At 37.7% G+C, this 19,734-nt stretch overlaps 1 protein-coding gene across 1 annotated transcript in view; it reads right to left on the bottom strand.

Annotated features, from left to right (window-relative positions):
* Window positions 1–19,734, bottom strand: part of TOMM70A (translocase of outer mitochondrial membrane 70 homolog A (S. cerevisiae)) — a 39,296-nt gene that overhangs the window by 7,923 nt on the left and 11,639 nt on the right. Inside the window, exons 3-10 of the mRNA XM_011999915.1 lie at window positions 15,445–15,618; window positions 14,854–14,980; window positions 13,059–13,168; window positions 10,200–10,348; window positions 6,605–6,812; window positions 3,906–4,040; window positions 2,465–2,572; window positions 1,535–1,651 (exon numbers count right to left, since the gene is read on the bottom strand). Of these exons, the coding sequence (XP_011855305.1) occupies window positions 1,535–1,651; window positions 2,465–2,572; window positions 3,906–4,040; window positions 6,605–6,812; window positions 10,200–10,348; window positions 13,059–13,168; window positions 14,854–14,980; window positions 15,445–15,618 (1,128 nt within the window). The remainder of the gene's footprint in view (window positions 1–1,534; window positions 1,652–2,464; window positions 2,573–3,905; window positions 4,041–6,604; window positions 6,813–10,199; window positions 10,349–13,058; window positions 13,169–14,853; window positions 14,981–15,444; window positions 15,619–19,734) is intronic.

Genomic DNA, 19,734 nt, shown 5'->3' with positions numbered 1-19,734 from the left:
GGATTAAAATGTACACTTCAATGCAGTTATATATAAGACCTACCTCTAAAGAACTGATCCAACACAAACCAATTTTCTCATAGTTCCACCCGCAATAAACCCTTAAAATCCTTGTGAAATTGTTATTATAACCTGCCTAGAGATACCATGAAGGAAATTAGAAACAAAGCAAGCAACCTTAAGAAGGGTTTAAGGAGAGGGGTCAACCAGGGATGGTAATACATATATATATATATTTTGGAAATACAGTCTCACTCTGTTGCCCATGCTGGAGTGCAGTGGTGCAATCTCAGCTCACTGCAACCTCTGCCTCCCGGGTTCAAGTGATTCTCCTACCTCAGCCTCCCCAGTTGCTGGGATAACAGGTGTGCACCAAACCACACCCAGCTAATTTGTATATTTTTAGTAGAGATGGGGTTTCTCTATGCTGGCCAGGCTAGTCTGGTTCAAGTGATCCGCCTGCCTCAGCCTCTCAAAGTGCTGGGATTGCAGGCAGGAGCCACCACACCCAGCCAGGGGAGGGTAATTTGTTATTGTTTCCTATTTCTATGCTGTGGAGAAAAACCCAACATGTCTTTTGTAATTAAAAAGAAAAATAAAGTATATAGAGCATCAGTCCCCAACACTTTCCCAGCACTTCTGGCACCACAGACCGGTTTTGTGGCATGGATGGGGGTGGGAGGAGGAGGGATGGTTTTGGGATGAAACTGTTCCACCTCAGATCATCAGGCACCAGAATCTAATGCTGCAGCTGATCTGACAGTGACAGGAGGCGGAGCTCAGGTAGTAATGCTTGCCCAGTGCCCACCCGCTGGGCGGCCCCATTCCTAAGAGGCCTCAAAGCAGCTGTACCGCTGATACAGAGTGTTGAGATGGCTAGTTTATGCTGATACCAAAACCAATTTTCAGCTTTAAGAAAGAAAACTGAGTCATTCAGAGGTCATTTATTTGAGGGGAAAATGTATGACCATGACCTACAAGAAGCCAATCATTTTCATTTAAATGGATGATTTAAAACTAAGAAGTTTTCAAGAATTTCAGACTACAATAAGAAAGTTAAAACAATTCAGATTTAAATCCTGCTTTTCGTACCTTCAATCCTAAACCAAGAGAGTTTCAAGAATTTTAGATAAAGTAAAGATAAAATAAACTATTACAACAACCTAGCCATATAAAAAGGCAGTGACCAAACAGAAAGAAATGCCTTTCTGTGGATATTTTCTCCACCAACTGCATACAGTAAATTTTCCTAAGGCAATTACTTTTTGCAAAACCAATCCAAAAGAAGAAAGGACAGAAATTTTTGCCTTAAGCTTCCCCATATTGAGTTTAGGGCCATGATTTCCAAATTGTGTAACAAAGGAGCCTCTTCTGAGGTGATTCAGGACCAACCAGGAGCCATAAGAATCAATCAGGAACAAAGCCACCTGCTTCCAAAGAAGCTGCAACCATGACAGCACTGTTTCCTGATTTCCACGCTGAGATGTAGCATATGTATGCAGTGATTTTTTAAAAATCTGAAAAAGACATTTACCTGGGCATATAGTGCATAGCCTTCGGCACACCTTGGAAATTTCTTTATGACCTCTTCAAAACCTTTCATAGCTGCTTGGATTTGTGAAGAGTTGTTTCCTGTATATGCCTGGCGGTACTATAAAAAAATCAAAACAGGCCTGTCAAATCAAGAACTCAAAAACTCATGGAATGTTATCATAAACATACAAAATTACATAAATATTTCCAAAAAACAGGTGATTTGCTAACATAATCTGCAGCATCCAAAAGGGTTCCAAGTAGGTATCTCAGCAGCAGAGAGCCAAAGGTTACGTACAACTACGACTCCATGGCCACTATACAATTTCAAGATGTTCAATACTGTAGAACAGGGCATACTAATTTGTAAGAAGTGAACTTTGCAATAAATGAATTTTAAATCTAGTAAAATTTTTGTCATTTTTTTCATTTATAATATATATTTGTGACACAATTTCTTCCTTTAAACGGAAAATTCTTTTAGGACTCTAGCCATACAGCTAACTGGAAGTACCTTATTTTACTAGAAATGCACTTAAAAAAAAAAATGCAACCTTTTGAGCTTTATGTTTCTGAATATTAAGAAATAGTTCTATGAAACAGGGGTGAGAGAGCAAGTTACATGATGTCATGTTTACAGAGTATTTCCTCAAAATGTTTTTCTTTTTGTATTGATTTATGGTGGAGAAGCAGGGAGACCAGTTCTGTTTAGGGAAGTATAAAATCAGGGACAAACATCTATCAAGATGAACCCAAACAAATGTCTAGAGAAAAACAAGAGCTAGGTATTAACCAGCACCTTTTTTCCTCAGTAGTTATCCTTTGGGAAAGAAAGAAAGAGAAGACTTTGTAGACAATGAGATACTCATTTTCGTTGACACTGGAAAATAAAAGTGATGTTTAGGAAAATAGAAGAGATAGTAGTACCTACCAATGCAAAACATTTCTGTGCTTGTGCCAGAGCAGACTCAGGTCTTAACCTAATACACTCATCAAAATCTGCCACTGCTTCTTCAACTTGATCAAGGAGTATTTTCAGCTAAGAAAAAAATACGTAAATAAATGTAATTCAAATAGGCCCACCAGTTAAGTATGTTCGGTATCCTATCTCTATTATTACAGCTCAGCATAATGCTGAGCATGCAGTAATTACTCAATATATAATTACTTTCTAGAAACAGTGAATTTAAAAATCTTGAAATTTAAAAGGCAAGATTCCAAAACATAAAAATGGTATCCAACTTTTAGAAAGGACTACAAGCCAACCATTTCTGCACTGCAATTCTGACAACTATTAAGCAAGAAACCCCTTCTTCTAGAAAACTAAACATCCTGTACATTCTAATATCAAAGCAGCTTAGACATCAGATAATTACCTTTCAAATGAATCTTCAGACACTACCAGTAAAGATCAAAATGTCAAGAATTTTAAGAGGTTATCTCAACGCTTAACATCCTTCCGAAAGAAATAGTCATGCATAATTACATTTCAATCAACAGACCGCAAGATTGTAATACTGCATTTTTACTGTACCTTTTCTATGTTTAGATATGTTTTAGACACACAGATACTTACCATTGTGTTATAACTGCATATAATATTTGGTACAGTAACACGCTATACAGGTTTGTAGCTTAGGAGCAACAGGCTACAACATACAGCTTAGGTGTGTAGTAGGCTATACCATCTAGGTTTGTGTAAGTACACTCTATGATGTCCGCACAACAAAATCACCGAATAATGCACTTCCCAGGCAGGACACATGACGCTATTAGGTAAAATTCTCCATTAGAAAGAACTTCAGCTCTTCTGTTATTATCATGCATAGCCCACACTTTACCATAAAGCATTCCAAGAAGCCATGTTAAGCCCACTATAAAGCTATGTTTTCCCCACCTGAGACAGTAATTGGAAACTGTTTCTTCTCTATATATTTCCACTAAAAAACTAATATGCCTGTTACAAAACTTGAAAAGATAAATACACTTATTTTTACGATTTGGACAGTCCAGACTATTTCCTTATATAGCAGGAAGCTCACAAAAATCATCCTGTTGATTCTAGAATTAACTCAGATTGCTTACTAAATGTTATTAATGTTTTACTCATTGAAAATCTATGAACCAGAAACACCAGAAAAACAAACTTGAACTGGTAAGCCAACAGTTTTTGCCTTCCTTTACTCTTTTTTCATAAGTAAATACCAAAATTAAACAAAGGCCAATTCAAACTGTAAACCACTGTGGTACTTTGTTCACAACTATCAGAAATTATATAAAAAAAATCAAGAAAATTATACAAGAAATTCTCAAAAATGGTATCAAATAACTCAATCTAAAAGTCAGACCTCTAGGTAAGAAAACAGACGTACCTGTCCTCGGTGGTGATAAACATCTGCATTCTGAGGGTCGATGTCAGCAGCCATGTTAAAATCCTGAGTGGACAGCAAAGGCTGCTGCTGTTGCATGTACATGCTGCCTCTTTTGATGAGAGCATTTGCTCGAAGCTATATACCCCAAATGAGGAAAGGTTCATCATTACTTTTTTTTCCTCCAATCTAGTTTCTTTAAATAACAGCTTTTTTCTATCATCCACATATCACAAAGGTCACCCTTTTAAAGTATGCATGTCAGCTGTTTTTAGTATATTCACTAAGTTGTATATTGATTACCACTATCTAATTCCAGAACATTTTCATCACCCTTAAAAGAAATCCCATACAAATAAGCAGTCACTCTCCATCCCCGCTCACCTCCTACACTCTTCAGCCCCTAGAAACCACCAATCTATTTTCTATTTCTATGGATTTGTATATTCTGGATGTTTCATATAAGTGGAATCATACATTATATATAGCCTTTTGTGTCTGGCTTCTTTGATTTAGCATAATGTTTTCAAGGTTCATCCATATTGTAGCATGTATCAGTTTTTCATTCTTTTGTTATGCCTGAAAAATATTCCATTGTACAGGTATCACATTTTATTTATCCATTCATCAACCGATGGACATCTGAGCTTCTTTCACTTTTTGGCTACCATAAATAATGCTGCTATGAACATTCATATATAAGATTTTTTAAAAAGTTTTTTAACATAGGATGAGATTTTGCTGTGTTGCCCAGGGTAGACTAGAACTCCTGGGTTCCCAAAGTGCTGGGATTATAGGTGTGAGCCTCCACACCCAGCTCTCATGTATAAGTTTTTGTGTTAATGAATGTACTAAATTCTCTTGGGTATATACCTAGGAGTGGAATTTCTAGATCATACGGTAACTTTTTGAGGAACTGCCAAACTAATTTCCAAAAGGGCTTTCCCATTGTATTAATACATTTCCACCAGCAATGTATGAGGGTTCTAATTTTCCACATCTTCAAAAACACTTATTATTATCCACCATGTTTTTTATTAGAGCCTTATTGTCTTTTTGATTATAGCCATCCTAGGAGGTGTGAAGTGGCATCTCACTGTGGTTTTGATTTGCATTTCCCTAATGGCTAATGACGCCATCTTGTCATTTATATATTTTTTGGAGAAATGTCTATTCAGATCCTTTGCCCATTTTTAACTTAGGTTGTCTTTTTATTATTGAGCTCTTAGAGTTCTTTATTCTGGATACAAGCTCCTAATCAAATACATGATTTGTGAATATTTTTCCCATGTTGAGTGATGTGTTTTCTCTTTCTTGATGGTGTCTTTTCACACAGAAGTTTTGTTTTGTTGTTTTGAGACAGGATCTCTGTCATCCAGGCTGGAGTACAGTGGCACAATCACGGCTCACCGCAGACTCGACCTCCCAGGCTCAGGGGATCCTCCCACCTCGGCCTCCTGAGTAGCTGGGACTACAGGCACATGCCGTCATGCCCAGCTAATTTTCAGGCATGAGCCACCACCCCCAGCCAAGCACAGAAGTCTGATCACATCCAATTTATTGTTTGTTTGTTTTTTTTTTGGTTGCTTGTGCTTTTGGTGCCATATCTAAGAAACTACTATTTATCTAAGGTAACAAACATTTAGTCCTCTATTTTATCCTAAGAGTTTTATAGTTTTAGCTCTTAAACATTAAGGGCTCTAATCCATTTTAAGTTAATTTTTGTACATGGCATATGGTAAGCATCATTACTACTTGCCATTAAAAGTCATGTGATCATGAAAACAAATACGTTTCTTTAAAATTTTGTTCAAAGCAATAGTACATACATATAGAACAAATAATATCCTCCATAATTGTAACAAAAACATATAACATATAACAGTTGTAATCATCAGGAAAATCAGCAGAATATTAAAGATAATATTATGAGGGTATCTTCAATTTGAAAATCTCATTTTGAAAGAAACTTTCAACAATATTTAGGTCTTAAAAACAACTATTATATCCCCCCAAATACAGCAGATGAGAGAGGCTACAGAGTTCATGTAATGCAGTGAGGAAACAGGTCAGAGATGTTAACAAACTAATAAGTAATATAGTTAATTGGTGGTTAAATTCTGTTTTGTTACACTGAATAGAATGTAACAATTCAACAGATACCCCTGAATCTTAATTATGAAATGCATAATACACAGCACATTAAGAATACTTAGAAAATGTTAGGCTGTTCCAACTGTACAACTGCAAAACTTTTGGCATATTTATACATTCTATTTTTAGAACCTTTTTTTCATGTAACATAAAACCTTTCTGAATATATTAATATGTTTTTATTAAGTGTTTTATACCTGGTGCTACAAATTATACGTTGCTTACAGCATTATCTACAGAATTGCTGTATCACTTTTACCACTGCCCATATACAGTCCAATACAGTAGGCAGTGGCTACAGGGAGAAGATGAAACTACCAGATGCTACAGGAAAAAAAAAGTCCTTTCCTAAATAAAGATAAATATCATTGGTATTTATATTTTCAGATTCACTGCATCAATTACGTTATTATTAAGAGTAGTTTCTTCAAAAACAAAAACAGCCCTTCGAAGAATGGCAGTTGAAATGCTTTAAAAAATCTGGCAAAACATAATGAAAGGCATCACCTTCTATTTAATAATTTCTTCACACACATTTTTTAATGTACCTTCACATTAGCTTCTTTCAAACTGATGACTTTATCTAAATCTGGTTTGGCCGCATTGGCATTGCCAATAAGCAGGTAGAAGGTAGCTCGTAGTAGTAATGCTTCTGCCATGTATTTGCCTTCAGCATCTATTTCTTTTGAGCATTCACTTATGATTTTATCGTAGTTTTCTTCTTCCATATACTGTTTGGCCTTTAAATATCCAGAACTGAAAATAAAAACAAACATAGGAAATTATTTACTAAGAAAAAATTAAATGTGCCCGGGTATAGTGGCTCACGCCTGTAATCCCAGCACTTTAGGAGGCTGAGGTGGGCGGATCATTGAGGTCAGGCGTTCAAGACCAGCCTGGCTAACGTGGTGAAACCTGTTTCTACTAAAAATACAAAAATGAGCTGGGCATGGTGGCGTGTGCCTGTAATCCCAGCTACTCAGGAGCTGAGGCAGGAGAATCGCTTGAACCTGGGAGGCGTTGGTTGCAGTGAGCCGAGATGGAGCCACTGCATTCCAGCCTGGGTGACAGAGCGAGACTCCATCTCATAAAAAAAAAGAAAGAAAAGAAAAGAAAGAAAAAATTAAATGTTAAAACATGCCACATTTAGCACACCTGAGTAAATTAAGCAATTGTCTATTTGCCCTTAACAAGATAATCAGCCAGTGTGGGATGGAGCTGGGGTGGGGAAAGGGCGGTGCGGTTAAAGAGATTAGGATTTTTGATGTAGATGGGGATCTTCTTGAAACCTTGGACAAGGAGTTTTAAAAAGGAAGCAGCAGAGTCCTGGGTAATACCTCAGCTCAGACATTTAGATACTGAAAAGATGAGCTAATGAAATAGAGACTGATCTGCAATATGGGTAAGGATCCTGTCTTATTCACCTTCCTATCTGAAGCACATCAATGGTACTCAACAGTGTTTAACGGTTAACAGAAGGAACAGGGAACTAGGAAATAAGTGAGTTTAGAGTCACAGAAGCTAAGGCAAGAGGTGTGAGCAGACCTAGAATTAATAACTGAACTTATTAAAGAAGCGAATTCAAAGTACGACTCTTCCATCAATTAATACTTTAAAAAACATCCTTCTCTATGTTTTAAAGAGCAGTGAACACAGTATCTCTTATTATTCTTCTAAGATGATGACTTTTATGGAGATGCTTGTAGAAGTAATCTTTTTATCTGAAATTTGTACTAGGTGTCATGAGGTACATGAGATATCTTCCAAACATAAGGCATTGTAAATTAAAGTACATTTTCTTATTTCAGTTGTTATATGTGTATAGAAAAAACTGGCAAATGACTTAAAAGTTACGTCAGGCCAGACATGGTGGCTCATGCCTGTAATCCCAGTAGTCTGGAAGGCTGACGCGGGAGGATCACCTGAGCCCAGGAGTTCAAGACCAGGCGGGGCAACATGGCAAGACCCCCATCTCCATAATTAAAAACAAAAAAAATTGGCCAGCCACGGTGGTGTGCACCTAGAGTCCCAGCTACTTAAGAGGTTGAGGCGAGAGGATAGCTTGATTCCAGGAGTTGGAGGCTGCAGTGAGCTATGATCGCACCACTGTATTCCAGCCTGAGTGACCCCCTCTCTCTCCTTTTTGTTTTTTGAGACAGAGTCTTGCTCTGTTCCCCAGACTGGAGTACAGTGGCATGATCTCAGCTCACTTCAACCTCTGTCTCTGGGACTCAAGCCATCCTCCCACCTCAGCCTCCCCAGTTGCTGGGACTATAGGTGGACACCACCATGCCAAGCTAATTTTTGTTAGTTTTCTGTAGAGATAGGGCTTCTCTATGTTGCCCAGGCTAGTCTCAAACTCCTAGACTCAAGCAATCTGCCCACCTCAGCCTCTCAAAGTGTTGGGATTACAGGCATGAGCCACCATGCCTGGCCTGACCCTGTATCTTAAAAAAATAAATTAAAAAAGTTATGTCAGTGAAAAATCTTATAAGCTCTACCCTAACCTCTCCTGAAATTACATTCAAATGTTGCCTACATTCTAGTTTTGTTTCTCAGCTCACCAGGCTAAGAAAACACAAACAGGCCAGGCGCGGTGGCTCACACCTGTAATTCCAACACTTTGGGAGGCCGAGATGGGCAGATCACCTGAGGTCGGGAGTTCGAGACCAGTCTGGCCAACATGGGAAACTCCGTCTCCACTAAAAATACAAAAATTAGTTGGCGTCGTGGTGTGTGCCTGTAATCCCAGATACTAGGGAAGCTGAGGCGGGAGAATCGCTTGATCCCAGGAGGCAGAGGCTACAGTGAGTCAAGACTGCGCCACCACTGCACTCCAGCCTAGGCAAAAGAGACTCCGTATCAAATTTAAAAAAAAGAGAGAGAAAAGAAAGAAAACACAATGATTTAAATCAGATTAGAAGTAATGTCAACTTACTGAAGAACGTAAGTGTTAGTTATTTATAAGCATGATTTCTACACCTCGCAATAACCTCGTAAGGTAAATATTACTAGCTCCATTTAAAGGATGATAAAGCTAAGGCTCACAGTAAACTGGCATTTAAAATTTAGGTCCAATTCCAGTTAGTGTGCTGATGATAGCTAGCTACATCCTACCATCTCTCAATAAAGCTTTTAGAATAATGGTATTAAATTCATTATAGTTTTTCTGGGACAAGGACTACTTCCTAACCAGAAGAAGAAATTGTTTGCATAACAGTCACAAAGAGCTAACATGACATCTTGAACACTTACTTCCCAACTACAATCTTCTCAAAGATTGTGTATCAATGAACTAAAATTTGTACAGTGCAGTATAATTATGCATAGTATCTTCTCTTAAAAGGTCACCAGCAATGGTAGAAAAATTGGAAGATAAAAATCAAAAGCAATTTGTTTCTTCAAACCCTGCAATATGCTGCAGATGCAAAACCCAGTTATGCTCAGCTACTAGAACAGTATTTCCTTTTCTTCCTAACTCATTAAAAAATATCATGTTGATAATAATATCGTACCTTCTCTCAGGGAGGAGAGCTACCCTTGACAGAAAAATACAAGTATTGACAAATATGAATGGAATAAAGCAGGCTAGATGACTTATATGACACTACATCACTAGGTGTCCAGCTAGAAACATAGTATCCTGTACTTTTCAGCTCTCTACAGACCCCAACAAGAAGCCCTCCAAATAGGCATCTTCCTAGACAAGCAGAAAAAACCTTGAAAAAATTCACTCTTTGGACATCCCTAAAAGCATCTCAGTTTACAAATTAAAAACTTCCCTGCACTAGAACATCTGCATGTTGAGCTATACAGTAATTTTCAAGTTATTGCCTCTATTCAAACACAGTCAGTCACTGGATTCAATGGGAGTCCTCTTGAGAAGATCACATAGGACCTTGAGTAAAAGCAGGGCAGACTCCTGGCAGTAAAACCTTGAGTCACCAGAGAAGTAACAGATATATGCTAGAAAGAAAAGTCTTTTTATAATAATAATATTATATAATTTTAAATTATATTTCTGTCTATCTCTATCTGTAGATAGACAGCTGCTGTGACATGGCTCAGAACCCATCTGGGCCCTAAGGAATATTCAAAGCCGCCAGAACACCACTAAGCAGACACTATGCTTGACATACTTACTTTTCTTTCACTTCTAAAGCCTCCCCTTCCTTGTCTTTATCTTCATCAGACTTCTCTCCTTTAAGCATGGGCTGGGAAATGATATCATCCGTGAAAGAACTGAAGTAAGATTTGATAAACTGTGGAGATGGCATCAGAGGTTCACGATTCTGAAATTTAGTCATATTCAAAGACATCAGAATGGGAAATACTAACCAAAAAAGCAGGTACATTGTAGAACACTAAGAATAACTGTCATAAAAATTGGATTTTCATTTTTCAAATAACTAAAATTGAGCTCCAAGCCACAGAACAAGAGACAGTGGAAAAGGTGAAGCTGCCAGTCCCAGCTGGTCAAAGCAGGTTTTAAATGAGAGCCTTTTCCCTCTACAAAGATGTAAAATCACATCTTACACAGGTGCTGAAAATGTTAAGTCCATTTACCTTGGACTTTCATCTAAAGATCTTTATTACAGGTAAGTGCCACTGAAAACCATACTGAAATCACATTTCCTGTTTTGATTATTTATTTGACACATAGCAACCTAATTCACAATTATGGGAGAATTTTGTTCCTCCCAAAACACAATTATCATTATAAAGTTTTAAATAAAGTGGGAACAACACACCCAAAGGGCTCTCATAATGTATTTTGAATCCTTTATCTACACAATTCAGCCCAAACAGTTTAATGGAAACACAGAATTTTAAATTGTATGTGTAACAAATATCATTACTGTTATTTTGGTAATGTCTTCATATTCGAAGGAAGAAAAAAAGGAATTGGCTTTGTAAGTAAATTATCTAATCTAGGATAGATCAATGTGGGATCCAAAGAGAACTAAAAAGGAAACCTAAGAGAAAACCCATATTGATCTGTGGGCACTCTCTGGGGAGAGATTCAATTTGTTTTTATTTAGGATAATAAAATATTTTAAGTCAAATGGTCACCTATCAAGTGATAAAAATGCCTAACTTTAGTACTTTATACTAAAGACACTCTGAGAAGAAATACATAGTGGCAATCATTTACCGTTTTAGGGGAAAAGCTTAAATAGAAATTTAAACAGCACTTACTTGAAGCTAGATAAATCACTAATGTTTTTTAGTTTCCTATTTCAGCTTAGAAAAGCAGCTATCACCTCCCTGCGTTCTATATAGGGTTATAAATTTAAAGTGAAAATAAACTGTTACAAGAAAGGGATTTAAGTATCAAAGGAACACGATACAAATTCTAGTTCTGCCACTTATTAGCTATGTGATATTATGTACGTCATTAAACTTTTAGTATCAGTGTTCTCATCTCTAAAATGGCAATAGAAATACTTGCCTTATTTATCTTATACGGTCGTTATAAAAAATCAAAACAATAATATAGAAGGTATTTTGTGATTTACAAAGTGACAAACAGATTAGAAAATGTGGAAACTGATCTGTAACCTATGTAAATATACATTATTTTACATTTTCTTACCATCCTGCAATCCAACCAGTCTAATTACTCCACACTATGTATAAGGAAACTAGGTTCCTTTGAGGTTGAATTTATGGACTCTACCATGGTGTTTCACAAAGTGATTTCGAGAAACACTAGTCTTATGAGATGCTCAAGAGAAAAAAAAAATTCATAGTTTAAAAAGACTGGGGCCAGGCGCAGTGGCTCACGCCTGTAATTCTAGTACTTTGGGAGGCTGAGGAAGGTGAACTGCTTGAGTTCAGGAGTTTGAGACCAGCCTGGGTAACATGGTGAAACCCTGTGTCTACTAAAGTACAAAAAATTAGCCAGGCGTAGTGGTGCATGCCTGTAGTCCAGCTACACGGGAGGCTGAGGCATGAGAATTGCTTGCACCTGGGAGGCAGAGGTTGCAGTGAGCCAAGATAACAACTGCAGTCCAGCCTGGGCGACAAAGAAAGAAAAAAAAAAAAGAGAGAGAGAGAGAGAGAGAGAGACTGGGAATCACTTCAGCTATACCCCTCTTAAGAGATTCACGACACGCCTTAGTAGATTATTAAAGTCCTGCAGTGAAGAAACTTGTTTTAACTGTTTCACTCAGCTAACATCCAGAGATGTAAAATTAAAAATACAGATTACTAAAATCAATTCAAGAAAAAAGCAAGTTATTATTAAAGGAAAAAGAAACAATTACCTCGCTATTACTGGGATTTAACAATGAATCTCCAGTGATGTTTATTGATGCAAAGAGAGTATGTAAGTACTCTCTTTACTTACATCTCACCTTGGGCAGTTAACTATAGCATGCCTTTTATACATAGTAACAGTCAGTCTCTCTCACTAAATTTTAATTCTGTAAGGGCAAAGGCCATGTCTTTGAACCCATCCCTCCAAAATGCCAAACATGTAGCTTTGTTTAATAAATGATTGTTGAATTAAACTACCTGTTAATAATAGCCTAAAACTAATGCCAACTTACACAGTATACCTTTAAAAACTTAATAATATAGAAAAATATTTTTCTGTAAAGGGCCACATAGTAAATATTTTAGGCTTTGGAGTCTATACAGTCTGTCACAACCACTCAACTCTGCTGTTGTATCTCAAAGGCAGCTGAAAACAACATGTGACTGAACATTTATAAAAACAGGTAGCAGACTGGATTTGGCCTATGGGCCACAGTGTGGCAATCCCTAACAGAGATGAATTCCAATATTCTCCAGGTAGAGTACTGGATAGAGCATATATTCTTACTGAAGAAGGACAAGCCATAAAAGCCCAAGATAATAGGAAGAAGAAATATAGCCCAGTTCTAATTGCAGCTGTTGCCATTACCACTATGCCTAAGCTTAAGCAGCATAAACTTAGAAAATACCCCTCACAATGTACATAGTACTCCCTCTATCCCCCAAATCAGATAAATTTACCTTATATTTTTCTTTGGCTTTCTCTTTTCCAAGGAGTTTAAGAACTTTATCGGCTAAAAGCATGCTTTGTTGATTTTGGAACCCTTCTAATATACACACAGCAGTGACATCTAGAAATGATGAAAAACACAAGGGTAAATATAAAATTACTGCAAAGATGGTCAGCAGCAACAAATGGGTACAATGTAACTACAGAAAGCCAAACTAAATTCATGGCCAAATGGGACTGTTTCATTTCCAACTAATTGATTCTTAATACCTAACTGTATATTTTCTATGACCAAACTGAAAGCTCAGAAAGTCACTCCACTTCTCTGGGGTTTGCTTTCTTTACCTGTGAAATGAAAGGGGCTATGCTGCATGATTTCTGATGTTTCTCACCACTCTAACATTCTATATATAGAAAATAAAACAAGGAATCCAGGAATATTCTCTTCTGGCTAGCAACTCAGGCATATCAACATAGTGTGGCTCTCTCATGTCTGGTGTTTTTTTTAGGCCTGAGTTATTCCTTGTCTCCAAAGCCATCTTGCCACAGAGCTCTCAAATAAATCTGCCTCCATACCTTTTCATCTGGTTATGTCACAGCTCAAGATGCATGCAGAGGTTTGAAATTCAAAAGATAATTCGTTCCTTAACCTCTCAGTCTTTCATTCAAAGCACTCAAACAATGACGTCTCTTCTCTTTCTGAATTAAATTTCCTGTAATTCCACATCCTTGCTCCACCAAACAAGTCAATCTGCTGTTATATTCCCCTGATAACCATGGCTAGAGCCAAAGTCAATGTCTTTTTTCCCCCATCCTGTTTCTTCTACGTGACACTTCGATCACCCTCCTCTCTGCCAGTTATTATGTTAGTAACTTCAAGGTCTGGTTCAAAACTCAGGATTCCCTTTTCTAAAACAATACTCTTTCCACATACTATCAAAGTATGTGCCACCACAGAACCTCAAATTTTGCTAAAATGTTCTCTAAAATACCCTCATTTGGGAATCTATACTTCTCTTTTCAGAAAGGGGCCTTTTCCTTTTACTGATGCTTTTAAAGCAGACTTAAATATGAAATGGAAAGAACTTTTAGACTGTAGAAAATTATACTTTGGTTTTGCTTCATGTCACCTAGAAGAATGTACTTCAAAGGCCAGAGGTATACTGTAATTGCAGCTTGGGAGGCAGCGAAATGACCAATCAGAGATCACAGAATATTTATGGCATTTACTGAGAATGACAAATTCACTTTGATGCTTTGTACCAATTACATCATTTCCAATTAGGTGTAAATTAGGTATAAAACAATTTCCAATTGGGTATAAAATAATGTTTGAAAATGCCGCAGGCAAAAAACAATGTTTTCGTTAATGATTCATCTGAAAGCTATGTTTATACATATTATAAACATAGCTCATGTTTATACATATTATAAACATAGCTCTCAAAGCTGTATTTATACCTATTAAATGAAATATGTAGAACCTTAGAAACACTATCACTTGCTAAAACCTCTTTTCTGATTTCCTTATTCAGAGAATTATACTAACGCTGATGAGCTGCTAAGTTTAAAATGTGTAGTAAACTCGTAATCTTAATACTCATTTAATTCCATAGTTGAGAACAGAGACAATACTTAAGTATCAGCAATCTTAATTTAAACTAGAAGACACAGTCTTAATTGCAAAGGAATCCAACTTTTAAAAACAACTGATTCTTGCACTCACAAGGCACAGTTTCATATACATTTACCAATGACTACAAAATCTTAAGTAATTTTCATATGTAAACACAAAATGACCCTCACCTTCTAAACATTCCTTCTTATTGTCTAGCTTCTCATGGGCTTTTGCACGTCTAAAGAGAGCTTTCACATATTTGGGATTAAGTTCAACAGCCTTTGTACAATCTTGTGCCACTTCTTTCCATTTTTGCTGTAATTGAAAGTATTCCAAAAAAGTCACACTGAAGAAAGTACTGCTCAATAGAAATCAGTTCAAACTTAATAGGCTGAGTATTAAAAGTCCTAGAATAAAAAAGTATTCCTAATAGAAACAAAGAGTTAACATCTGCAATACATTACAAAAGTACATATAAATATCAAAAAGTTAAAGAAATAGCCTCAAACTGTTGAGGAGAATAGGGTCACCAGAAAGTTTTTATACTATGTAATTTTATAAAATCTGAAATATACTTAACTTTGGAGTATATCAGTAGTCAGCAAAACTATAGAATTTGTTCTTTAAAAAGTTTTGCAATTAATGGAAATAAAAACAACATCCCATAATTTTGAAACAACTTCAAAAAATATATTAGGTTTATTTGAGTAGCATTAACTGAAACTTTAAGCAAATAAAGAGAAACAAAAGGAACAGAAGAAACAACCTAGAGTACATACCAACTGTTCAAAGGCAGCAGCTCTGTTTTGATAAAATGTAGAAAGGTCGACATTCTTCTCTGTAGGACACAAGCTAATAGCCTCAGTATAGCACTGAATAGCTTGTTCATATTTTCCTGCTTTAAAATATTTATTGCCTTTATTCTTGGCTGCTTGGGCTCTATCAAGAGAGTTCTGAAATGAGAAGAAACAATGTATCAAACACTAATCGACATTCACAGATTCAGACCACAGTAATTAAACAATAAACTGATAAAAACAGGAAGACAGAATGGCTGTTTATAAGGTAAGTTGCTTCATACAAGTATCTTCATGGAATAGATTCTAACTAGTAGGGTTGTTGAGTCAAAAAGCATATTGTGGCCAGGCATAGTAGCTCATGCCTACAATCCCAACACTTTGGGAGGCTGAGGCGGGCAGATCACTTCAGGCTAGGAGTTTGAGACTGGCCTGGACAACGTGGCAGAACCCTGTCTCTACGAAAAATACAAAAACTAGCTGGGTATGGTGGCACACGCCTACAGTCCCAGCTACTCAAGTGGCTGAGGCATGAGAAATGCCTGAACCCAGGAGGTGGAGGCTACAGTGAGCCGAGATCACACCACTGCTCTCCAGCCTTGGTGACAGACTGAGACTCCTCTGTCTCTGCCCACCCACCCCTCCCCGCAAAAAAGCATGAGAGGTGCCCTGCTATACTGCCCAGGCTAGTCTCAAATTGCTAGGCTCAAGCAAGCGCCCTACCTCCATGTTCTAGGCAGATGGGATTATAGGTGCACACTACCATGCCCAGCTAAAAGACACACACACACACACACACACACAACACACACACACAGAGATATATACATATATACTTTTTTCTCTCTCTCTGTCGCCCAGGCTGGAGTGCTAGGCAGATGGGATTATAGGTGCACACTACCATGCCCAGCTAAAAGACACACACAACACACACACACACAGAGATATATACATATATACTTTTTTCTCTCTCTCTGTCGCCCAGGCTGGAGTGCAGAGGCACAATCTTGGCTCGCTGCAACCTCCACCTCCTAAGTTCAAGTGATTCTCCTGCCTCAGCCTCCCAAGTAGCTATGGCTACCAGCACGCACCACCACGCCTGGCTAATTTTTTTATTTTTCAGTAGAGATGGGGTTTTGCCAGGTTGCCCAGGCTGGAGGTTTATATGTTTTTAATTTCAAAAACAATCAGACTTTTTCAAAAAGGTGTAGAACTTTAAAGTTTTTAAAGGATTTAAAGTGTGCAAAGGATTTCTAGGAAGCTCTAAGTATCTAAGCTCAGAATATTACATAGCTACTTTAAGCTAGCTAGTGTCAACCAGAATGTATATTTTAAAACTGATGTGGGAGGATGAAAGGAACCAAGACAAGCACATATAAATTAATAGATGAACTTAAAATCTTCCATTTGTCAGTAGACTTAATTATCTTCCAAAAGCTTTGAAACATAAGTTTAATTTCAAGGATACATCATGTTTCAGGACTATGAATACGTGCCAGGACTAACAGAGACTGCTACAGGACTGACAGAGAAACACCCACAAAACACCCACAATAAAGCAAAACTAGGAATCCCTTATGTAGCTGTAGGCTCTAGGGGGCAATCATCAGGGTGATTGCTAGAAAACTTGCATTTGAGACAACCTCAACAATCCTCCCACTCCACTGGAGAAAGCAGAAATCACATTAGAGTAGGGCTGTGTCATTCAGGAGTGAGGATCTTCTACACGAGAGACAAGTGGCTGGGTACCATGGCACACACTTATAGTTTCAGATACTTGGGATGCTGAGGCAGGAGAATTGCTTGAGCCCAGGCGTTTGAGATTAGCCTGAACAACATATTGAGACATTGAGACCAGACCCTCTTCAAAGAGACAAGTGACAGTGACAGGGCATACCATACCTTGCCTCTGTTTTTAAAAAGACCACACAATCAAGAATTGCTAACAGTAAGGGAAAACCAACCCATACAAAAAGAGGCCCCCAACTCAAATAGAAAAGCAGTATCTGAGAAAACAGGATAAGCCAAGCAAACAAAAAATTTAGTTTCAAAAAAATGAGAGGCTATCTTGCCATCATTTAAAAAAGGTTGCTTTTAAAGAGCACCGATTAGAAATTTTGAAAATGAAAAATGATTATTACAATTAATTCAGCAGATTGGCTGTATATTAAAGGAGAAAGCCGAGGAGCGAATTAACAAGTAGAGAATGGGGGAAACCTGACAGAATGCCATGGAAAGAGAGGATAGGGAGATGGGAAGTTTGGAGAAATGAAATGATACGAAGTATAAATCTAGAAGTTCCATCATTTGCCTACCTGGAGTTATAAAACGAAAGGCATAGAAAAAAAAATCTAAGGAAGCAGAGAAATTCTTGGAGTTGAAGAAAAATGACACACATTTTTAGACATTATGGTGAAATTTCACAACAAAAATCCTGAAAGTATTTAAAAAGAAAAACAATCCAGTGACAGACTGTCACCAACATTTGGTACCAAAAACCAATTAAGTAACAATTTCAAAATTCTAAAGCAAGATTATTTTGTAACTAAAGTCTTATACCTAGCTAAACTAACATTTAAGGTTGAACACAAGAACAGAAATAGAAATGTACAGCTTCCTTACCACTAAAAATAAACCCCAAATAGGGAAATGACCAACACAACAAAAAGCAGAAAGAAAGGAAAAATAAGAAACAAAAAAGCAGAGTAAACATGGCAGTAATCGCTAAACATGTAAATAGTAACAATAAACGTGAGTAGTTTAGATCCCTGCATTAAAAGACTTTCGAATTGTTTAAAACCAAAACTAACTACCTGCTGCCTATAAGGCATGATGTAAAACCAAATGACACTAAGGCCAAACAATTTTTTTTTAAGGAATGTAAAAAGTTGTGGAAGGTGAATACTAAACAATAAAAATTTTAAAAAGGCAATATAGACAAAATACCATTCAAAAGCATCAGATGATGTCCAGATAGTTTTATGATAAAAGGTTCAATCTGCCAAAAAGGCACAACAACCATGAATCTTCAGGTATCTAATACAGGTTTAAAATAAACTCAATCGGCTGGGCGCAGGGGCTCATGCCTTTGGGAGGCCGAGGCGGGTGGATTACCTCAGGTCAGGAGTTCAAGACCAGCCTGGCCAACATGGTGAAACCCCGTCTCTAAAAAAATAGAAAAATCAGCTGGGATGGTGGCGGGCACCTGTAGTCCCAGCTACTCAGGAGGCTGAGGCAGGAGAATCACTTGAACCCGGGAGGCAGAGGTTGCAGTGAGCCGAGATCACCCCACTGCACTCCAGCCTGGGAGACAGAATGTGACTCTATCTAAAAAAAAAGAAACAAAGGAAACAGACTCAAGTATCATTGTCTCATGCACCACTGGCTCCAAGACAAAAGGTCATTAAAGTGAAAGACAAACAGAATCAGTATAATTACATTTTTTTCTTTTTGCCAAGCAAGTACAATTGAATTTTAGTTGATGTGATTCTACTATACAATAACCAACAGTGTAGTCTTTATCCTGACGGACCATACTGGAGACCAGTGTAGGAAACAAACAACTGTAAATCTCGCAAAAGAACTACTACTGACAGAAACACTAAAATCCCATTATGAAAATGTACCGTTATACGCAACATAACAATGTTTTAGTCAATGACAGACTGAATATACAATGGTGGTCCCATAAGATTATAATGGAGCTGAAAAATTCCTATTGCCTAGTGATGTCACAGCCATTGTAATGCACTCCTCATGTGTCTGTGGTGCTGCTGATGTAAACAAACCTACTACACTGCTAGATGTATAAAAGCATAGCATATATTGTGGGGCTGGGTGCAGTGGCTCATGCCTGTAATCCCAACACTCTGGAAGGCCAAGGTGGGTGGATCATTTGAGGTCAGAAACCAGCCTGACCAACACAGTGAAACCCCATCTCTACTAAAAATACAAAACAATTAGCCAGGTGTGGTGGTGAGCACCTGTAATCCCAGCTACTGGGGGGCTGAGTCAGGAGAATCACTTGAACCTGGGAGGCGGAGGTTGTAGTGAGCCAAAATCGTGCCACTGCACTCCAGCCTGGGCAACAGCAGGAGACTGCATCCCAAAAACAAAAAGAGGCCGGGCGCGGTGGCTCACGCTTGTAATTCCAGCACTTTGGGAGGCCAAGGTGGGCGGATCACGAGGTCAGGAGATCGAGACCATCCTGGCTAACACGGTGGAACCCCGTCTCTACTAAAAATACAAAAAAAATTAGCCGGGCGTGGTGGC

This window comes from Mandrillus leucophaeus, unplaced genomic scaffold (genome assembly GCF_000951045.1).
Source record: "Mandrillus leucophaeus isolate KB7577 unplaced genomic scaffold, Mleu.le_1.0 Scaffold608, whole genome shotgun sequence".
NCBI lineage: Eukaryota > Metazoa > Chordata > Mammalia > Primates > Cercopithecidae > Mandrillus > Mandrillus leucophaeus.
This window is presented reverse-complemented; position numbering and strand designations above follow the sequence as displayed.